Raw genomic sequence first — 21,762 nt, 5'->3', positions numbered from 1 at the left:
TTGATTCAAAGACTTAACTTTTATCAATAGTGTCAATTAAAAGGTACCGTAATTTCAATAAAACAACATCAGTATTGAAAAAACCCGGGCAATCTTCCTTTGCTGGATTCAATTAGGAAACAATAAATAAAAGCCAAACATATGAGTTAGGAACAACAGTGGGCCACTCAAGACTGTTCAGCTATTCATTAAGATTACAACTGATGTGATTGTAATTTCAATTAATTTGAGTTTGCCTGTTGTAGCCTTTCATCCCCTTGTTTACCAACAATCTTTCTAGATTTGCCTTAAAAATATCCAAAGAATCTGCTTCCACCGCCTTTTGAAGAAGAGACTTCCAACAGTGTATGACTGAGAAGAAAATTGGAGATTTACTTATTTTGAATTAATAACCCATAGTTCTAGATTTTTCCATACGAGGAAACATTCCAAGTACATCCTGTGAAGACCCGTCAGGATCTTATCCTGCTCAAACTTCAATAGGATGGCTTTAGGTTGCTCTTTGTAGGACGTCTCAAAATAAACATCATTGACTGAACCCTATGTAGAAAAATCTCTGATTGGTTGGGGGGTGGGATTAAACTACACACTGATTATTTAGAATGTGCTTCATGAAAGATGATGGAAGGGAAATGAATATGCATTTGCATAAATAAAGTTTACTGCCCGTATGAAGGTGCAGGGGCATTGAAGCTAAGTAGCTCTTTCACAGTTGGCATGAGCTTGATGATCTACATGCCCTTGTTATGCTTTACAATCTTATCATCTTGCTTGCTTGGCTGTTAAACATTGAAGGCAACTAGTTGCAAATTGAAATTACAGTACTTAAGATGTATTACTTTGCACGTGATTTATAACTTTAAAGTAAGAATGTAAAGATTCAGATAAATACAAAAGTCTGTCTTTAACAGAGGGATGAAATACCACAAATTTCAGCCATGAATGATTTTGGACTGGTATTTTAGGACAAATTTGAAAATTTGATTTGTAGATGCTGAAAATCTGAACTACAACAGTAGATGATGAAAAACTCAGCACGTCAGGCAGCATCTGTGAGAATTTAAAAAAAAACACAAACTTGCTATGATTCATTAAAGCAGAAGAAAAATCCAAGAAAGTGGTAATTTGTATTCGTAAGGCTCCATTATGCATTGAGAAATGATGGAAGCAGCATTTCACCATTAAGTACAGTTGCACAGGGGAGGGAGAACCAAGCCATAGCCATCACACAGAGCAGGTTTCTTGGACATATTTGAATACTTGTATCTGAGCCAACTTAAGATATTGAATCAGGTAATAATAGATTTCACTGTAACGTGTCGAAACAGTTCTGATGCCAGTAGCTGTTAGAATGACAGTTCTTTGTTCTTGGCAGGGACAACAACCTGGCTGCTCAACACCCGGCTTGAGATCTAACTATTCCTTTGGTTTATGTTTCATTTGCAAGAAGAAGGCAGGGGCATGAAACATGTAGAATCTGTCCGCTAAATAAGAGGTTTAAATATGACATTTTTTGCTCTTTGCTGTCCAAGATTACATAAGTGGTGTTAGGTCCAATAATAATAATAATTATAATAATATTTATAAACTTTATTACAGACTCGAGGTCCAGACAAGGGGCAACATTACATTAAAAATGCATTGCATATCTAAAAATATCATAAAATACATATAAAATCTTAGTATATCACTTATAAAAGCATCATAAAGTATATATTTAAAAAAAAAAACCCCACACATGAATTAGAAATCTAGATTAAAAGAATGATCAATGTCCTACAACGATACCAGTGTCTCCACAGCTGGGATTCGTAGTGTAGTGCTAACCCTTCTGTTTGACAAGGCAACAATAATTACATTTTTAGAGTCTTTAGAATAAGACTGAATGAAACAAAATTCTATCTCTAAACTCCACTATTTGCCTTCTCCGATGGCCCTATGTTCTCTTACTCTGATAATCTCCAGTGCTGCTGTTTCCTCGAATGCAGAAAGACCAACTCTTCTCTCAACCTCACTCAAGTGTTTTGATTTTTTTCCTCCTGCGACTCTACTTGTGACCAAACTAGTTGTCTGCATTTAGTTCATGCATTTCAGGAAAGAAGTGACAGAAGAGGGCCCAAAGAAGGTTCAGAGGGAATATTGCTTATGAAGGAATATTGTTGTCATGAATAATTGTTCATTACTTTCATTGGTGATGAGATCAAGGGAAGAGTTAATTCGCTTGGGTGAAGTTCAAAGAGACCTCAAGATACAAGATACAAGAGATACAAGATACATTTAATTGTCATTTGGACCCCTTGAGGTCCAAACGAAATGCCGTTTCTGCAGCCATACATTACAAACACATAGACCCAAGACACAACATAATTTACATAAACATCCATCACATCGCTGTGATGGAAGGCCTAATAAACTTATCTCTCCACTGATAATCCCCCCCCCCCCCCGATGTCATCAAAGTCAAAGCCCCCGGCTGGCGATGGCGATTGTCCCGCGGCCATTAAAGCCACGCCGGGTGGTGCGAAGTCGCACACCGGCTCTTGGTGTTAGAGCCCCCGGCGTGCGCTCGCAGAGTCCCGCGGCCATTCCAAGCCGCGCGGGGCAGTGATGTTAGGCCCCGCTCCAGGGAAAGTCGCCGTTGCGAGAGCCCTGAAAAGCGGTCTCCCTCCAGGGACCCGCGGGCTCCCGGGTGCCGCCGTCCACAGACCTGCCGTTGGAGCCTCCGACTCACCGGTAGCAGCAGCAGCAGCAGCAGCAGCAGCGCTCCTCCACCGCTCCACCCGCTCCGGACTCGGCCAGCCCCGCGACGGCGACGGTGAGTCGTAGCACCAGAGTCCCCGGCTTCTTCCTGTTGGAGGCCGCTCCTCGTTGCGGCCCCAACGACAACGGAAACCCGACGAGAAAAGGTCGGGTCTCCAGTCCAGGGAGCGATACAAAACTCCCCCACCCACCCCCCCCCCCCACCCCCCACACACACACCCCAACAAAAAATAACAAAAACTACATTTAAACACAGACAGAAAATAATAAAACGCGGACAGACTGCAGAGGCCGCTGCTGACCAGAGTCGCGCCGCCCACTCTTGGGTGAATCAGAAGAATCTTATCTGGCCCGGCAATTAATAGTGGGCAAATGTTGAGATAATCATTAGAAAGAATAAAGGGGATTTGAGGATAATGTCTTTCAACCAGAAATTGCTCGAGATCTTGAGCTCTCAATCTGAAATCATGGCAATGGCAAAAGTCCTCAACACATAAAAAATGTACTTGCAAGTGCACTTATGTTCAGTCTAGTTCAGTCTTGGGAAATGAGGCTGATATAAATAGTGTTTTTATAGTTGCCATTGATTCTTGCACAAAATGTCTCTTTTAAATTTTTGATTCTACAAGGGAATCCAAGACGTGTGAATAAAAGTAATGTTGAATAGACTTGTAGAACTGCTCCAAAGGGATGTCAGGATGTTGTTACTACTATAGTTTGAGGCCTGATATAATGTTATGGTCAGTTAGTCAGTGGATAGTGCATTTTATAGAAATGCCAGAACCATCTGTTGAGCCTTCCTGAGGTGCCGTGGGCCTAACTCAACGAAACACCAATGAAGGGAGGTGCCCACTTGATAACCCCAATGGTATACTTGCATCTACAGTTTTGTTTTAAAGCTAATTAATATGTAGGGTTTTTTTTTTTTTGCAAATGGAGTCATTTTTTAAAAGTTGGTGTATTTCATTGTATAACACTGGTTTGGGCTTGGTTTTCTTAGTTGAGCGCTTATCCAGGAGTTATGGCGCAAGTATTGTGTTTTAATTGTAATTTATAGTTGACATTGATTCTTGCACAAAATCTCTCTTTTAAATTTATGATTCTACAAGGGAATCCAAGACTCATGAATAAAATTAATGGCATGTGTTGAATAGACGTAAAACTACTCCTAAGGGAAGGAAGGATGTTGCATAACGTGAGATTGAAGTGTCAATAAACTGTGAGGTAGTGTTTTTCTGACTATTGGGCACTGGAGCAAATGACATTCTGCTGTGCTGAAAATGCTATGTCAAGTGCACCTGAAAGATAACTTGCTATTTGGAATAAGTGGTTTGGAGTATTACTCACTAAAGGATGGTGGTAAACATGCCAATATTCTCAGGTAATTATCTTCTTGTAGCTACTAAATCTAGGCATAGGAGAACATACTTCATTTGCTTACTTTCATGGCAATCCCCATTAAGCTACCTTAATTTTTCTGATAGACATTATCCTTTCATTAGTAATCTGATGCCCCTGCAGGTCCTTGCCATCATTGTCATGGCACCCATTGAGGAATCACTGAATCGTCGCTGTCTTTGATGTGGTTTGCAATCCATTCTGCATCTCCCTTGTATTGCACAGCCAACAAATCATGCTACTTTTCAACAGTTAAAATGTGTTTTGTGCATTATCATAACAGCCACTTTATCATACGAAATGGGCTATGTAATGGAAAGTCCAAATTCACCCTTTACTCTCTATCCTCACGTGAACACCAGATGAGGTACCAGACTACAAAGTATCTCAGTTTGAGAATGCACCTTCAGGAAAATAGCAGAGAAATCAGCGAACAAAAATAAAGGAAATCAACTTTTTTAAAGATTAAGTGCACATTCATCCTGTACTGCACAATAACCTTTCTTCAATAAAATGCTTTGTCCAATAGGTGGAGAAACTGGTCATTGTGCATATTTACCCCAGCCTACGTTCAGCCTTTACTCAATGAATTTCACCTATTGCCGTAACAGGGAATGGAACATCTGAATAGCAATGATACCTATGTCAGACTCCAAGTTATTGACTCTAATTCTCCCTTCAACACTATAATCCCAACCAAGCTCATCTCCAAACTCCTGGACCAAGGATTCAGCACCCTGGAACTGGATCCTCAACTTCCTGACCCATAGAACAGGTTCAGTGAGGATCGGCAAGAACTATCCTTCATTATTACTTGTGCTATAGCCCCTATACACTCACCACTGTGCGGTATGTGCGGCTAAATTCTGGACAACACTGTAGTGAGCTGGATGATAAAAACAATGTCAAAACTGAGTACAGGAAGCCGAAAGATTGCATCAAGACAATAACTTCTCCCTCGGTCAGCACGACTAAGGAGCAAGTTATTGACTTAAAGAAATGAAGTGGTGTACACACCCCTGTTAGTATCTTTGGTGCTGAAGTAGAGATGCTCATGAGCTTCAAGTTCCTTGGTGTAAATATCACCAACAATTTGTCCTGGACCAGCCTCATTGAAGCTAAGTGCCTCTACTTCCTCAGAATATTAAGGCATGTCACCAAATACTCTCGCCAACTTCTGCAGGTGCATTGTGGAAAGCATCCTATCAGGTTGCATCACAGCTTGGTTTGGCAACAACTCTACCCAAGATCGCAATAAATTAAAAAGAGTTATACGTCTAGTTCGGTCCATCACATCATCACAGTCAGAAGAAGGGTCTAGACTCAAAACATCACCCATTCCTTCTCTCCAGAGATGCTGCCTGTCCCACTGAGTTACTCCATCTTTTTGTGTCTATCATCACATAATCCAGCTTTCCACCTCCTCCGCCTTAAATTCCATCTACGCTCCATGCTGCCTCAGGAAAACACCCAACGTAAACGAGAACTAGATTCAGGAACAGGTTCCTCCCCATTGTTATCAGACCACTGAACGGTCCTCCCTTAAGCTAAAGGTGGAGTCTCAATCTTTCAGCCTACCTCATAGCAGCCCATGCATTCCTTTTTTATCTTCATTTTCTCAGTCAAGGACCTGTCCGTCTTGGCCGTCACTTACGCGACAGGCCGGTAGTGACTGATGCGTGACGGTCGCGCTCGTCATCATGCGTCCACACAGCCGTCTGGAGCGCGATACGTAATTTGAAGATAGACAGAATGGATGATGTTTCGGGTCAAGACTCTTCTTCAGTCTGAAGAAGGGTCTCGACCCGAAACATCACCCATTGCTTCTCTCCAGAGATGTTTCCGATCCCGCTGAGTTACTCCAGCATTTTGTGTCTATCTCCAATCGTCTTGGCCCCGCTCTGGGGGTAGGAGTGGGGGCTTATCCAGATTCGCAATGGCCGTGAGCCCCAGGCCGAGCTCAGCAATCGCTTGCCTGCTTCTGCTGCTGTTGGAGGTGAGACGTTGCACCCTGCCAGGGTCTTGGGCCTGTCCCACTTTGGCCATCAGTAATGCGACAGGCCGGTGGCGCACGAAGATTTTGTGCAGGACGAAATCTGGCGTGCACTGCGCAACTCCACACCCCTCCATGCCACTCCACGCGCCTGTCCTGCGCTATCCACACGCTAGCAAGTTGAGTAAATGGCGCGCGATTGACGGCCAAGTGGGACAGGCCTTTAACTGTTATATTGCTATAACATTGTAACACTACATTCTGTACTCTGGTATATTTTACTTTGCATTACCTGTTGTACTTGTTGTAATGGCTTGATTGTACTCATGTAGAGTATAATTTGACTGGCTAGCACACAGAGTTTTATCCGTATCTGTTTCTCGGTTTACGTGGCAATAATAAATCAATATTAGTACCAAGATTCTAGCAAAGCATGTTTTCCTAGTTAATTTATCTTCGTCAAAATTATTTCCCAAGCCTACACTCGCTGTACAGCTACAATAAATATAATTCCTCCTGCTCCTAAAAGGCCATTTCAAGGTTTTTGTGTTTCATGTGTTGTTCAATTTTAACACACTATGTATTTGTTTCAAGTGAGAGAGAACTAGTTGTCCTTGGAAGATGCAGGGAATGTTTAAACAACTAAGAATCACGGCAAGGCAGGGATGATAGCAGCAGCTCAATTGTATTTTGTGGTTTTTATACCCACCAGTAGTTAAATGGACTGTCAGGTGGGAGAATATATTGATGGTTGAAGTCTACTAATGGCTATAAAGAGAAAGATTAGGTTGGTAGTAATGAAAAGCCTGTGACTTAATGGAAGAATGCTAGCGACTGGGATTGGGAAGTGTTCTTCAAGAGCCTAGGTGGAGCACTTCTCCTGACGCATAAGAGGACCAAACAGCTACTCATCCTGGGGATCTAGCAGCTTCTAACTCCATTTTATTATCAAGTAAACCCAACCCCAGAAAAAACGAGCAGTGCAAATTAAGTCAGATTCACACAAAAAGCTGGAGTAACTCAGTGGGACAGGCAGCATCTCTGGAGAGAAGGAATGGGTGACGTATCAGGTCAAAACCCTTCTTCAGACTGAAGAAGGGTCTCGGCCCGAAATGTCACCCATTCCTTCTCTCCAGAGATGTTGCCCGTCCTGAGTTACTCCAGCATTTTGTGTCTATCTTTGGTGTAAAACTGCATATGCAGTTCTTTCTTACACAAATCAGATTCACATTTGCACTGTACGAGCCCAATGTAAGCCTCCCACCCTCATGAGCGGGTTTCTTGTAACACGTCAGGTGGGACTTGCTGGTCTCTACTTTGTAATCTCCATTGTCTGGTGTCTGCTGTAGGAGTATAAACATGTCACATGTTTCAACATGTCACGCTTCCCATGAATATTATTTTCTCCTCTAGAATTTTTAGTGCATCTGAGGAAAAGAGTGAGAACATAACAAATAGGTGTTGGGTAGACCATGAATTTGCTCTGTAATTTAACAAGATCATGACTGATCTGAATTCCATCTTTTCCTGCCTGTGTCAATCTATCTGAGGCTTGGAATATCGCCTCCACTGTGGTGGAGAATTCCAGAGATTCGCAGCTCCCTGGGAGACGGAATTCCTTCTCATTTTAGTCTCAAGTTGTCTACCCTTTCTCCCAAGGCTCTAACCTCTTCTAGATTCCACGTCCTTTCATTAACCAGACCTGAAAGAACCTTTCTTACAATATCTACTCTATCAAGCTCCCTCTGGGTATTTTGTTTCAATGGTATTACCTCTCATTCTTCTAAATTTTAGAAAAAAGTTGAGCGTGAAGTGACCCTGCATCAACTAGAATCTGTGAGGGTTGTGCATTAACCAGAGTGTTCCTATTCTTCCAAACACTGCTCCATGTTGCATCCTGAAACCCTGTGGCAAACAGTATCATTTTAAATCCACTGTATTTTACATTAATGGAGTACAATATCAAGAGCTAAAGTTTATTTTTAAATGCAATGTACTGATGTATGTATAGCACTAAGTGAGCTCAAAAAGCAAAGCTGCAGCCAAACATTTCAATAGTGCCTAATCTGCTTTTCTCCATGACTGCAGTGGCATTGTATTTCACTCAAAGTGTATTGGTTAAATTGCATCTGAATTTAATTGAAGCTTCCACGGTAAGTGATTTGGTCTTGAATATTCCCCTTTCTTCTGTTCATAAATAACAGATGGTGATTCCTGGCAAAGAAGGTGGTGTACCTTTTCAACCTCAACACCCTGCCCATGGTACCCAGGCTGATGGTGACAGGATGCCAACCTGTAATCCCACAGATATGAATCAACAGGTGGCAGCAACTCCTTCTAGCAGGTACAGTCTACAGAACTAACAGTAGCATTTATGATGGTAATGATTGTATAATTCTACATCATAGATTATAAAATATCTGTAAAATGTAATGAGCACCGATTCAAGGCAGTTTTATTTTGGTTGGGTTCCCTCCTCATTTCAATTCATCTATAAGTTCCTTGATTGGCAACCGTTCCCAGATCAATCTCATGTTACTGCCTGAAATTTTGTAATAAATTAGCAAGCCGCTGTGAAACAGAACAACTGCTACCTCATCTTAGCACTGTTCACTTGACTTTCGAACATGATGTAACAAATTTATTCCATATCTTACATCATTCATTTATAAATGGACTGTGGAAATTAATACTGAATTAATTCACAATAAATATTTCGGTTCAGTGGCAAGAAGCAACAAGATAGTTAAGTGCTAAACTATTTATACTAATTCAAGTGTAATCAATCCTTTTGGAACATGTACCCAAACGGGTTATTTCGAGGCAATGAGCTTGTCTGGCCATCATCTGGACGTTTATGTAGAATAAGTTTGTAAATACTTTTCTGCAACTTGATAGATAACCTGCAATTCTTTTTTTTTTAATTTATTATATCTAATTGAATGACATTGAGAGCCCATTTTCCCCTCTGTGACTGTTCTTGAACTTGGAGCAAATGGTGGTGTTCTTCCATGCCATAAGGAAGGGTTCAGAGGAAAATATACGCATGCAGCCTAATGTGGATTAATTTAAAGATACAGTATGAGAACAGTGGGGTCCATGCTGACCGTTGATCACCTGTTCACTCTAGTTCCATGTAATCCCACTTTCTCCCTACATATCCCGGGCCATTTTACTGAGGTCAACTAACCTACAAAGTCTTTGGAATGTGGGAGGAAACTGGGGCATCGAGGAAACCAACATAGGTCATAGTAGAACGTGCAAACTCCACATAGACACCTCCCAAGGTCAGGATCAGCCCCGGGTCTCTGGAGCTGTGAGAGAGCAGCTCTACCAGCTGTGCCACTGTAATCTAGTTATAAGTTCCACCCAAAGTTCGCGGCAGAACCACTCAAAATTGGAAATTGGCGGCCTTATGTGTTTGCTTCTCTGCTCAAGGAAGGATACACCTGCCTTGGAGGAAAAGGAACGGATTTTACCTGCTTGGCATGAAGTTTTTCTTGGTGGAGATTAGATCTGTGCTCTTTGGAAGAATTTGGAAGAATCAAGTGATTAGATTGACACACGCTTACCTTTGACAGTTTCACTGGCTACACCTTCCTTGTGCAAGTCGACCTGGTCACCAAGGAACAAGAGTGCAGAACTTAAACTTGACAAAATAAGCCTTTTACACAGATTTAAAATATTAACAATTAGTCAAATTATCTTTAAAATGTGAACAAAAAATTAAACCAAAATGATTTTTTAACTGTTTGAAGTCAAATAAATGTATGTAAATGAACCTTAATGCTAGCTTGTAGAGCTACTGTCTCACAGCTCCAATCACCCAGATTCAATCCAGATCGCCAACACTGTCCGTGTGGATTGGGAGGTTAATAAAACACTGAATTACCCCAAAAGGGTAGGATGAGTAGAAGAATCCAGGAGGAATTAATGGGAATATGGGGAGAATAAAAATGGGATTAACGTGGAATTAGTGTAAATGAGTACTTTATCTTCAGAACAGATTCAGTGGTCCAGTGGTCTTATTTCTGTGATGTATAACTGCAGCTTTATCTATCTTGCACCTGTTCTTCTCCATTGTTACTGCGCCAGGTCTAATCTGACTCTGGTTCAGTGGGCAGATTCCCCAACAGACAAGCAGGGTTTGCAAGAAATTGGAACTCTGCCTATGGTCTCCATGGGGCTTCCAACAATGCAGCTTAGTTAGCAGAACCACCGCCAGGAAGTTCAGAACTTGTGTGCTTGTGTGGGACACCTATCACTTACTTCATTACACCACCACCATGAACACCCCTGACTCCCCCAACCCCAGACTTGTAGAGCAGCAGTTCTACATAAAATTATTTCCAGGAAAACCTGGTTTACAATGACGTTCTTTTGCTTGCGTATGGAATGCGCAGTCTAAAGTTGTAGGACAACTTGGTCTATTTGATCTTATTTGATTGTGCACGCTGGGTTGATTGCAATCGTCGAAACAGGGCGGACCACGTGAAGGTTGCAATCTTCCACCCCTACAATTACCTAAAATTCTTGAATGGTAGGTGCAGAGAATGTTTTGCTCAATTGTGGTTTAGATCAGTAATTCAAAAGTTCAGACCTTGGCATAACTCACTTAAGGCTGAGATAAGAACGTTTTTGAACTTTAAAAATTATCTTCTCTAAATGTATAAATATGTTGAATCATACAATATATATTTAAGATCAGAGATCAATTGATTTTTGAATGTTAAAATATTTGTGGAATAAGGTGAGTTGAATTGTTTGACTTTGATCAACCTCGATGCTATTGAATGGTGGAGCAGATTTATACAGAATCCAATCTTAGACCTGTTCAACAACAGTTTTAGGCAGAAATGTTGGTTTCCTCAAACTAAAATTCTTAAACTGTATGAGAACAATGAAATATAATAAAACCATCAATTAATTCTTTAGTAGGTTTGTCTGATCAGTCTTATCCTTTATTCGTTTTAAAGTGGAGAAGCAGAAATGTTATCAAAGAGCAGTGAAGGGAAGAGTGGATCACCACAAGACGCACTAGAAACTACCTTCACCAGGAAAGTGGGAGCATTTGTTAACAAACCAGCCGGTCAGGTATGATTCTAAACATGGCTTGGATTAAAGAATACTTTACTTTTGACACTACATTGTCAACATGTTACCTCCAAGAACTTGTCATAACTGCATTTCATATTAGATGTTCAACATTTATGGTGCTGTTTTGATAATTTTCAGCTGATCATACACTTTTTTTTACTGAAATACACCTTGATATATATGTTAGCATAAAGATATTAATATTGCAGAGTTAACAGGTCCATAGAGCATCCATTATCATGCCGTTATGCATGGCTCGTACCATATCCTTCACCCAAACTATTTTGTTGGGGGAAAAAAAAGAATTATTTATGAATTTTAGCATGGAAAACATTTCCGGCATCCTCCTCGGGAACGGTGCCTAATAAAATATGATACTGACCCATAAAGAGATTTGGGAAAATGACAGGTTTTAAATGAATGGTTTAAAGGATCAGTATGTACTGTAGAGTTTCAGGAACTGATGCAGCACAGCAGCCAAATAGTCAAGTGATTAGAATTCCGAATATGCAATGAGTCAGAACAACAGAAACACTGAAATTTCAAGGATTTATCGAACTGAAGTAGTTTCTACAGGAACAGATGATGAGGTTAGGGTGGGAATTTGATTGCGTAAGGATGTGAATTTTGAAATCAAGGCACTGCTAAACTGGAAGTCTACAGAGATCAGTGAACATGCATGATGAATGAATGTTAACTATGTGATAATGAATAGGAGCATTTTATGTTTAGAAGTTTCTTAGAAAATGGAAAATTGTCTGGGACAGCACTGAAGAAATCCAGTTTAGAAGTAACAACAGGGTGTTTTTTGTGTATCTTCCATTTAAACCAGCATCTGCAGTTCTTTCCCCACACATCCCGTACACCCATCCTGCTCTGTGTGAAGAAATTTCCCACTTTTTATTCTGGCAACTTTAGTAAGCGTTCCATAGACCGAAAATGTACCTCTTAATAGCTACCTTTCGTGGATGAAAATGTGTAATTTTAGCCAATCCAAATGAAGCTCATTAATTTTACAGTGCTCCACCTTATTTTGAATCAATTTTCATTGCCTATTTTAATCTTTTGAAAATCAAGATTCATAATATTGACAGGACTCTAACCTTCATTTAATAATTTACCACTAAAATAAAATTCAAATGGTTTCTTTTCTTGCAGTCACTTTTCTATTATCATTTCTCTGAGAGACAAAATCAACACTAGTCCATCCAGGGATTATCGTGTTGGTTTTGTCCCTAATAATTCCGATTGGAATCTTACAACATGTTAAATTAAGGCACTCATGATTTCACAGTTCTACTATTAAGATATCATGGGCATTTCAGTACATGTATATAAGACATAGAGCCTGATCTATTTCAAGATCCTTTTTGCCAGTTTGGATGGGCTACTTTGAATTTAACCTCGGCAATTATCCTTTCACTAGTGATGCAAAGCCAGCTTTGCAATGATATCTTAGTTTAGTTTAGAGATGCAGCGTGGAAATAGGCCCTGCAGCCCACCGAGTCCGTGCCGACCAGTGATCCCCACACACTAACACTATCCTACACACTCTGGGGACGATTTGCAATTATGCCAAGCCAGTTAACCCACAAACCTGTATGTCTTTGGAGTGTGAGATGAACCCGAAGATCTCGGAGAAAACCTCCACGGTCACGGGGTAAAAGTACAAACTCTGTACAGAGAGCACCCGTTGTCAAGATCGTACCCGAGTCTCGGACTCTGTAAGCCAGCAACTCTACCGTTGCGCCACCATGCTGCCTGATGGGCAGTGGCAGATGAGACCTTTTGCTGGTTCTTGAGCATCCACTGTAATAGACGAAACCCTTCAATGACTGTTAAAGCGAAAAATATGTTATTCTTTTTGCTTTAACAGGTAAGCTTTATAACCATAGCCCAGATTTCAACTGCTCTAATAGCAGATTTAATTTAATGGTAGATTTTGGTTTTGTCACAATCTTAAAGTTGCTTCTCAATTCAAATTAACTGGTTGCAGTTCTGTTTAAAAAAGAACTGCAGATGCAGGAAAAATTGAAGGTCGACAAAAAATGCTCGAGGGTGAGGCAGCATCTGTGGAGAGAAGGAATTGGCAACATTTCGAGTCTCTATCCTTCTTCCGACTGGAGAAAGGTCTCTACCCGAAACGTCGCCAATTCCTTCTCTCCATGGTTGCAGTTCTGTTTAAACTGAGAAAGTAGTGATAGAAATTGAATTTTAAGCATTAAATATATGTTTAACCATTTCCTCCTGTTTGTTAAGATCTCTGTTATGTATCTCAATGTTTCACAGCCTGGTTGACATTTAAAAGTGATAAAGTGAATGATTACAGATTACATTTTTTAGAAATATGTTTTTTTTTAATTCATGCTATGCCCAGATCTGTCCACACACCAAACTGAAGAAGTATCTCGACCCGAAACGTCACCCATTTCTTCTCTCCAGAGATGCTGCCTGTGTCGCTGAGTTACTCCAGCATTTTGTCTCTATCTAACTTTATGTTTTCCTATTTTACACAGGGCACTGCGTTCAACATGGATCTGCCATTTGCTGTATTTGCACCAAAAACTGTTGAATCTGAGGACACTGATGTCATGGTGAGTCTCGCGGCAAACATCCTGGAGTAATCTTCAGAAACTAGAACGGTTTTAAGGCTGCTTTAGAATGTCTTTTGACATACGCTCGTTGATATAAAACGCCACCTAATGGGTGAGGGCAGTTAACAAGTATTCTTACCTGGCCAAACCAGTGGCCAAATGCCTCAGTTCCACTTTTTTGCATTTGTATATCTTTCTCAGATCACTCCTGGATCAAATATTCTTTATCTCTATTAAACTTGAGAGCTGAATACCACTGTGACTTATAATCTTCCCATATTTAGCTTACAGTTGGTCCTTTCTACCTCTTTTTCCAAAATCTGTTTTATGTTCTGAAATATAAGATATCGGATCCTTGTCTTACCAGCATGGGTTATTATCCACCATTCCAAGCCTCCAATTCAATGAATTAACTATATTTCAGCAGGCTGATTTTCCTCAATGAGGATATGCAGGTAATCTGCAGCAAGAGGCTTTGTAAATGGTGCAGTCTACCGTGCCGTTTTGGAATGTGCAAGAACATTTTATTTTGCTGTACTTCTGCTGCTGTGTCCTTCCTCCCGGGAGCTGACAAACTAAGATTCACGAATGGGTGCAAAATCATGACCTTACGTCAATGTTTTGTCACTCATTAATGCAGTATCTTAGTGTGTCATCTGACATTGGCTGCCTGCCACTTTATTTGTGTTTGTGGATTCTGTTTACCTAATTGCTGCAGTTTAGCGAGCTATTACATCTGAACGGATAGCATCTTTCTGCTTTATTAACACAGGTAAATCCCCCTGATTCCCCAACCCAAGAATCACCCCTGCATGCAAGTCTTCACTCAAACCAGTCCAGTGGTAGCAGTGGCCTCATACAGGATGAATTTGTTATGGTGGAACTTGTAAGTCATTTTTTTCTGGCATTTTAGCTTTTTGTGTAATCAATCATACAAGTAACATCAGTCATAGAATGCAAATAAAATATTATGAGCATAAGAAAACACAAGATGTTCAATGCAATGAAAATGTTTTTTTCTTAGACTTGATAAATCTCATCTTTTTAAACTCTAGTTCCAGGGAATCTTCGAGGGGAAGGTTTGCAAATTAATGCTGAAAAATTAGCAAAAGCACAGTCAAAGCTGTTTTTTTATTTTATTTTTTACAAAAGTTGTCAACAAAACATCAGTCCAGAGAACTATATTCAAATCACACAGGTTGCTGGAGGTTTTCAATTTACCTATTTAAATAAACCTGGAATTTAATGGAAAAACCTGATACCTAGATCATAACCATCAATCTGCCAATTTGTCATAAAAATGTATCAATTTTACCAATCTCCTTCATAGAAAAGCATTCAATATCCTCACCCACACTGGACCATGATGTGACTCCAGACCTACTAACGTCCCCTGAAATGTCTCATCGACTACTCAATTTGGGGGCAATTAGGGATGGACAACAAATGACAGCAAAGCCCCCAGTTCATGAACAAATAGTTTCAAAATAATGAAATATACCATAATCAAGGAGTGGTTAATTAATAGAGCTTGGGGAAGCATCCCCATTATAGTAAGAACATTTCCATTGAATGTTTCATCACTTGGTGATCAAGATATGAATTGGGTTTTATGTGTTAAAAAAAAGCCAGGTGTACATTAGGAATGTGTGTCGGTGGCAGGGCAGGCATGTGGGACAACTCGCCTCCAGGTTGAACAGAATACTGAGGTTTTGTACCTCCAGGTGAAGCTGAAGGAAGTTGATACGATTGGCTAAAAGCAAGTCAACAAGAAGAATTCTGTAGCCACACACGTGCATAGAAATTGTTACAGTTATACTGGAAAATGTTCTTCCGCATCTCCTATGGGGGAGCAGTTTTCTTTTAACCAATACACCACATTAATTGGTGGTAGACAAAAAAGCTGGAGAAACTCAGCAGGTGAGGTAGCATCTATGGAGCGAAGGAATAGGCGACGCTGCCTCACCCGCCGAGTTTCTCCAGCTTTTTTGTCTACCTTCAATTTTTCCAGCATCTGCAGTTCTTTCTTAAACATTAATTGATGTTGAATTTTATCTATTGCATTTTTGACTATTTTACCATACTATCTATACCATCTTTCAGTTTCCTTTGATCCTCAGAATTATTAAGTTCAGCTTCTGTTATAAATTTGAATACCTTGACTTGTCATGCATCTCAACTTCCAGCAGTTCTATTCAATGTAGTTTGAACAAGTCTTTGATAATATGGGATTAATTCACTTTGGTATTTTTTTTTAATGTCTGAACAAAGATTAGCATAACACAGAAGTTAAAACTTCAACTGACACTGCCTGGCTATATTTTTAGTCATTTTTTCAAAATCAAAAAGATTCTTGAAAGTGGTCAGGCAGTCAAACATCTGAAGGTGCGAAATGTCAAATCTTGAACATGCTTTCCAAAATTACCCCAGGGGAACCGTTTTCTCTTTTCACAAAGTTAAGTCAAAGTTTACACACATTTACATGTCAAAAGATAAAAACATTTTGCATTGCAATTAATTCCTGAAGGATGTCAAATCATCAAAGTGGAAAGTTAGCTGGGCCAGCTAACTCCTATGGGGACAAATAATTATTTCTAGACACATCAGCAGGATACTGTTCTTGTGTTTGGCAAATTAGCATCAGTTTTTATGCATGTTGATTGTTTTTTAAAGATTTACAGACATTTACTATTTTGAACCTTGAATGGCATTTAGTTCAAATAACATTTGATCAGGACCACCCAAGTTTTTCCTTTTTGTTTCCATAGAAGGCTTGTGAATCTACTGTATTTTCCAATCATTTCTCATTTAACAGCCATGATTAAGCTAATTTGCTGCTTGTAAATCAAGTAGCTCATTTGCATCCCTATCCTTGCAATCAACTTATTTATTAAAAAAAAAACAATAACATTGAATGTAACAAATTTCTCTTCATCTGGTTTAGAAGCCTGCCTTTTCCAAGGATGACTTTCTGCCCATGGATCTTGGCACCTTTTACAGGGAATTTCAGAACCCTCCTCAGTTGTGCAGTCTCTCCATAGACATCAGCGCGCAGTCAATGGCTGAGGATCTGGTAAGAAATTAGTTGGGGAATTACAACAAAACAAGAATATATCAATCATTTGAAGATATAGCATAAACATCCAATAATAGACATGAATCAGTGTGCATTGAGTTTGGCCCTGGCATTTTTGACAGCTGCTGTTGTGTTCATTTTCACCCTGTGGTCTCACGTCTGTGATCATAATATTGTGCCCTGCTGGAGAGGAAGTAGCAAATATCCATCTGTCAGCAGCTTGATACCACAACAGAAAGCCAGAGTTCAAAAATGAAGAACTATTCCATCAGTATTTTAATGATACAATTTCTGGTCATTCCTTTTAATATAAAGTTCAGGTGTCAGATCACTAATTGTGGAACACCGACACAATGGAATGCTGCTTTAATTTTCTGCTGGTTTTTGTTTTCTACTGCACTATATTGCCATAGAGTGATACATGTGGAAACAGGCCCTCCCACCCAACCTGCCCACACCGGCCAACATGTCCCTGCTACACTAGACCCACCTGCCTGCATTTGGCCCATATCCCTCCAAACTTGTCCTATCTAACTGTTTGTATCTGTCTAACTGTTTCTTAAACGTTGGGATAGTCCCTGCCTCAATTATTTCTCTGGCAGCTTGTTCCTTTGGGTGAAAAACTTACCGCTCAGACTCCTATTAAATCTTTTCTCCTTCACCTTAAACCTTTGTCCTCTTATCCTCGATTCGTCTACTCGGGGCAAGAGAATCTGTGTTTCTACCCGATCTATTCCTCTCATAATTCTATACACTTCTATATGATTACCCCTCATCCTCCTGTTCTCCAAGGAATAGAGACCCAGCCTACTCAACCTCTGCCTATAGCTCAGACCCTCTAGTCCTGGCAACATCCTTGTGTCGTTGCTTCAAGAAATTATTATGCTGTGAAGTTTATTGTCATAGCATTATTGTAGAAGGAGTTGAGTGCAAGAACAAAGATGCCTTGTTCCAGTTGTGTAAGGCATAACATTGTGTATAGATCTGGTCTCCTTATGTAAGGAAGGATGTGATAGAGGAAATGCTGTGATTGCTGGATTAAGAGGAGGGTTAGAGGGTCACAGTTTTCCTGGAGGAGAGGTCAGGTAGACTGAGACTTACTCTGAGGTGTTAAAAGAGTGATAGGTGTTTTCATTGAAATGTATAAAATTCTTGTATGCTTGTAGTTTTGGAGTAGATTTTTTGCTTGACTTAGGTATTGCGAGCCAGGAGCCACAATCTCATATTAAGGGGTTGGCTTTTCAGGACAGAGATGAAACTATATTTCTTCATCCTGAGAATAACAAGTCTTTGCAATTCCCAACTCAAGGTGGCAATGGAGGTTCAGTTGCTGAGTATATTGAAGACTGAACTCAGCAAATTGTTAGATGTTAAGGCAATTTAGGGTTTGTGAAAGAAATGGCACGGAGGTTAAGAATCTTCTTGAATGACATGAGGGATCAAATGACCGCCTTCAGTTATATCTTATCTTCTTATGTAAGATTACTACAGAGTAAATCGGATGCCTGGGCAAAAAGATCCTGAACAGCTGTAATTGTGACCACTTTTACTGGCATTTTCCTGAAGGAACATAGGAATTACTTAAGCATTCATCATGATATTGATAAGAATCATAATCAATATAGAAAGCCAGATTGAAAAGATACAGAACAAAAAAGATGTGATCCCAGTCTGTAGAAGGGTCTTGACCTGAAATGTCACCCATTCCTTCTATCCAGAGATACTGCCTGACCCGCTGAGTTACTCCAGCATTTTGTGTCTATCTTTGGTGATCCCAACATTTTAGCTTTCCCCCCAGCGATCCTCTGGAACTGAAGCCCCCAACTCAATGCTCAGGTTCGCTTGGTGCAAGGTCCCACACTAGACACAACTTATCTGTTCAAAACTAACAGGGCTTTTATGCCTGTGACATTTTGTAAATTTTCTTTAACAAAAAACAGAGCGTTTCTTTCATTCAATTTATCTCTTTGTCAGCCTGAACAGACTTTGACGAGATGGCATAAAATGCATTACCCGAGAAGTATTGCACAAATTAAATTCAAAATTGATTTGAAGTTAGGAGATGATCAGCCATACAAGATAGAACAGTTAGAAGTGCCTAGTGGTGCCAAACAGTCTGGGTGTGCTTCATCTAACTGTGTAGATCATTGATTTGGATATAAGATTAAAGTTTGTGCAGATACTAGCAGTATAGAAAGTATAGTGAATTATTTTTTGAAACAAAGGAAGCTGCAGGAGAATATTGACAAAATGGTATAATAACCAAAAATAAATTATTGATGAGTACGAGAATTGTCAAATGTGAGATGGAGTATTTTAACTAGGATAAATGACCAGAGAGAGATGTGATACCAAAATTCGTTGGCAAATGTGAATGAGGTGTAAAATATAATAATCAAAATGTAATTGAGAATTGAAGTAGAACACTGGTAAAATCTCAGTCACACGTCAGCATTTAAGAGTAGATTGAACATGTGGTGGAGGAACAAGAATAAAGAAATATGGCCAGCTGGGCATTTACATGGAATTAATTTAGGTTGAGTGAGAGTTCCGACCAGCACCCTAAGAGATCTTCCCGATCTTCAAAAGTGCCAAGAGTCTTGTAATCAACCTGAAGGTCAGCTCCTCCAAAGACACTCCCAGCACTGTCGCACCCCATCACTGCTCCTTGCAATATCAGCCCACTTTAGCTGCGCAAGTTGAAGTTGGGACTGCAATCCCACAATTTTGGTACAGCAATCCCACAATTTTGGTACAAAGTTGAATCTTCTTACGATCGAAGAATAAGAAAATGTGAGCCTGCAACATTTTTCTAAAACTATGTTAAACAATGGAGAACATTAATTTGTTGATTTTCTCTCTTTACCCCAGGATTCCTTACCTGAGAAGCTGGCAATCTATGAGAAGAATATGGAGGAATTTGATGCCTTTGTAGACACCCTGCAGTAACCATTGACAATATCTGCTCCGGCTTCAGGGACAATACCTGCACCAAGATGAAAGTTGCTTTCCTTCTATAAATAAAATGTATATATTTTTAGAAGTACAGAATCCCCTTATTTCTATAGATGTCTATCTACAATCTGTAAGTACATTTTCTAGTTGCACTTACTGATCTGCTATAATTGAAAAGTGAAAGTCTACCATACTGTACACACCTGTAAATATCTTGTAAAGCCAAACAATATTTAATCAATGTATTTCTTTATATTGATGTAGGAAGTTTTGTGTGCTTCTTGTAAGTCTGGTTATATTCAAGGGATAGTTTTTAATTTAAATTATAGCATGTTTGTTTCAGACCGATGATTTGTAGCTTGTCACTTCACTGTAGAAAAATAAAAAAAATGAGCCAATTGGGCCAGTGGCAACTGGGTCCTCTGGGTGATAAAACTGTGAAAATGCATACCGTTTAGAATTTATAATCTCACAACTACCTTTGCATTTTGACATGCTGATAAATTAGTGTCATCTACTTCATAGAAATGTCACAACGAGATGTGCCTTCTCCAATTAACTGTAATTCGGGGATTTCCATGCAGTTCAGATTCCAACTGGTACATTGTATGCATGATTGCAGCATGATTCATTGTCCCAAAAAGAATGCCCCTTTTTCATTTGACATCATAAGATATCTTGATAGGTTAAAGAATTAAAGCCATGTCACACTTGAAAATGGTTGCACAGATCAATTGTGTAATCTTGGATTCAGAAATTACTTATGTGGAAGGATTTATGTGGCCAACTCTTCTGTGGAAATTCAAACAACTTTATGGTGCGCAAGAACTTTTCAAACAGTTCCCGAAGTAAATGAGTAAACGCAAAGAGAATAAATAAATATTAAAAGAAAATAGGCTGGCTGTCTGAACACAGCGGCAATCAGTAGATTCAGTGAGTCTCGCCCATCAGCTCTTACCTGCCCTAACCCACAAAACTCCACTGTTTTGGTTGAATTTCCAATTGTTTTTGGTGTCAACAAAGACAGCACAATGGCACAGCCACTGCATCAGAGCTCCAGCGATCCTAGTTCACTTCAGTCCTGATTGCACGGTGTTTGCACATTTTTCCTGTAATCAAATGGATCTCTTCCGGGTGCTTTGGTTTCATCCCAAATTCCAGAGATCTGTTTGAGGTATGTTAATTGATCAATAATGGATAGGTGAATGGTTGAATCTGAGGAGTAGATGGGAATGTAGGTGGGGTAAAATGGGATTTTTGGAGTTGGGTACTTATCGGGCTGGATGGACGGTGAGCCTGAGGGCCTGTTTCTGTAGGTATGACTCAAATTATTCCAAAACTGTTAATATTAGAGAAGGTTTGTATGCTAAAGGTGAATGAGCCTCTGAAAGTACATTTTTAGTATTTGCACTTCTAAATTTCCACATTAGCTCTATATCTTCCTCCATCTCTGAGAACTCTGCACATTCAGCTCTGGGCTATTTTGCACCTTCACCCAAGCTCTCACTCCTAACAAATGTATTGCCTTTTAGCCACAGCAAGTTCTCATTTCAGCACTAAGACCCGTCATCTGAACTAAAACAGAGTGAAACACCATCTTCCCCAGTTATGATTAAGGATCTTCAACCTGAAACTAACTTTGTTTCTCTTTCCACAAATGCTGCATGACCTGGCAAATGGTTTAAGCATTTTCTGGGGGGTTTTTCATTTTGATTTTCCACCATCTGCAGTTCATTTTTTGATCGCCATGTCTATGGCTTTCTCATCTGAAAACAAGTTCCTCCTGCACCAGCACCTGCCTGTCATCTATTAAAATCCTATCTGAAACCTGCTAACTGAGACAACTACAAAGCAAATTCAATATTGGCTTTCAAAAGGGAAAAATAATA

The 21,762-nt window shown here is 39.8% G+C and overlaps 1 protein-coding gene across 5 annotated transcripts in view; it reads left to right on the top strand.

Annotated features, from left to right (window-relative positions):
- The window catches only part of atg13 (ATG13 autophagy related 13 homolog (S. cerevisiae)), a 72,038-nt gene extending 51,721 nt beyond the window's left edge, over positions 1 to 20,317 (top strand). For all 5 annotated transcript variants that reach the window (XM_055649707.1, XM_055649709.1, XM_055649708.1 and 2 more), the window contains 6 exons: positions 8,356 to 8,495; positions 11,128 to 11,245; positions 13,765 to 13,842; positions 14,615 to 14,728; positions 16,787 to 16,915; positions 19,790 to 20,317. In XM_055649707.1, coding sequence (XP_055505682.1) covers positions 8,356 to 8,495; positions 11,128 to 11,245; positions 13,765 to 13,842; positions 14,615 to 14,728; positions 16,787 to 16,915; positions 19,790 to 19,867 — 657 coding nt within the window. In that variant the 3' untranslated portion in view covers positions 19,868 to 20,317. The remainder of the gene's footprint in view (positions 1 to 8,355; positions 8,496 to 11,127; positions 11,246 to 13,764; positions 13,843 to 14,614; positions 14,729 to 16,786; positions 16,916 to 19,789) is intronic.
- Positions 20,318 to 21,762: the final 1,445 nt, after the last annotated feature.

This window comes from Leucoraja erinacea, chromosome 18 (assembly GCF_028641065.1).
Source record: "Leucoraja erinacea ecotype New England chromosome 18, Leri_hhj_1, whole genome shotgun sequence".
NCBI lineage: Eukaryota > Metazoa > Chordata > Chondrichthyes > Rajiformes > Rajidae > Leucoraja > Leucoraja erinaceus.
This window is presented reverse-complemented; position numbering and strand designations above follow the sequence as displayed.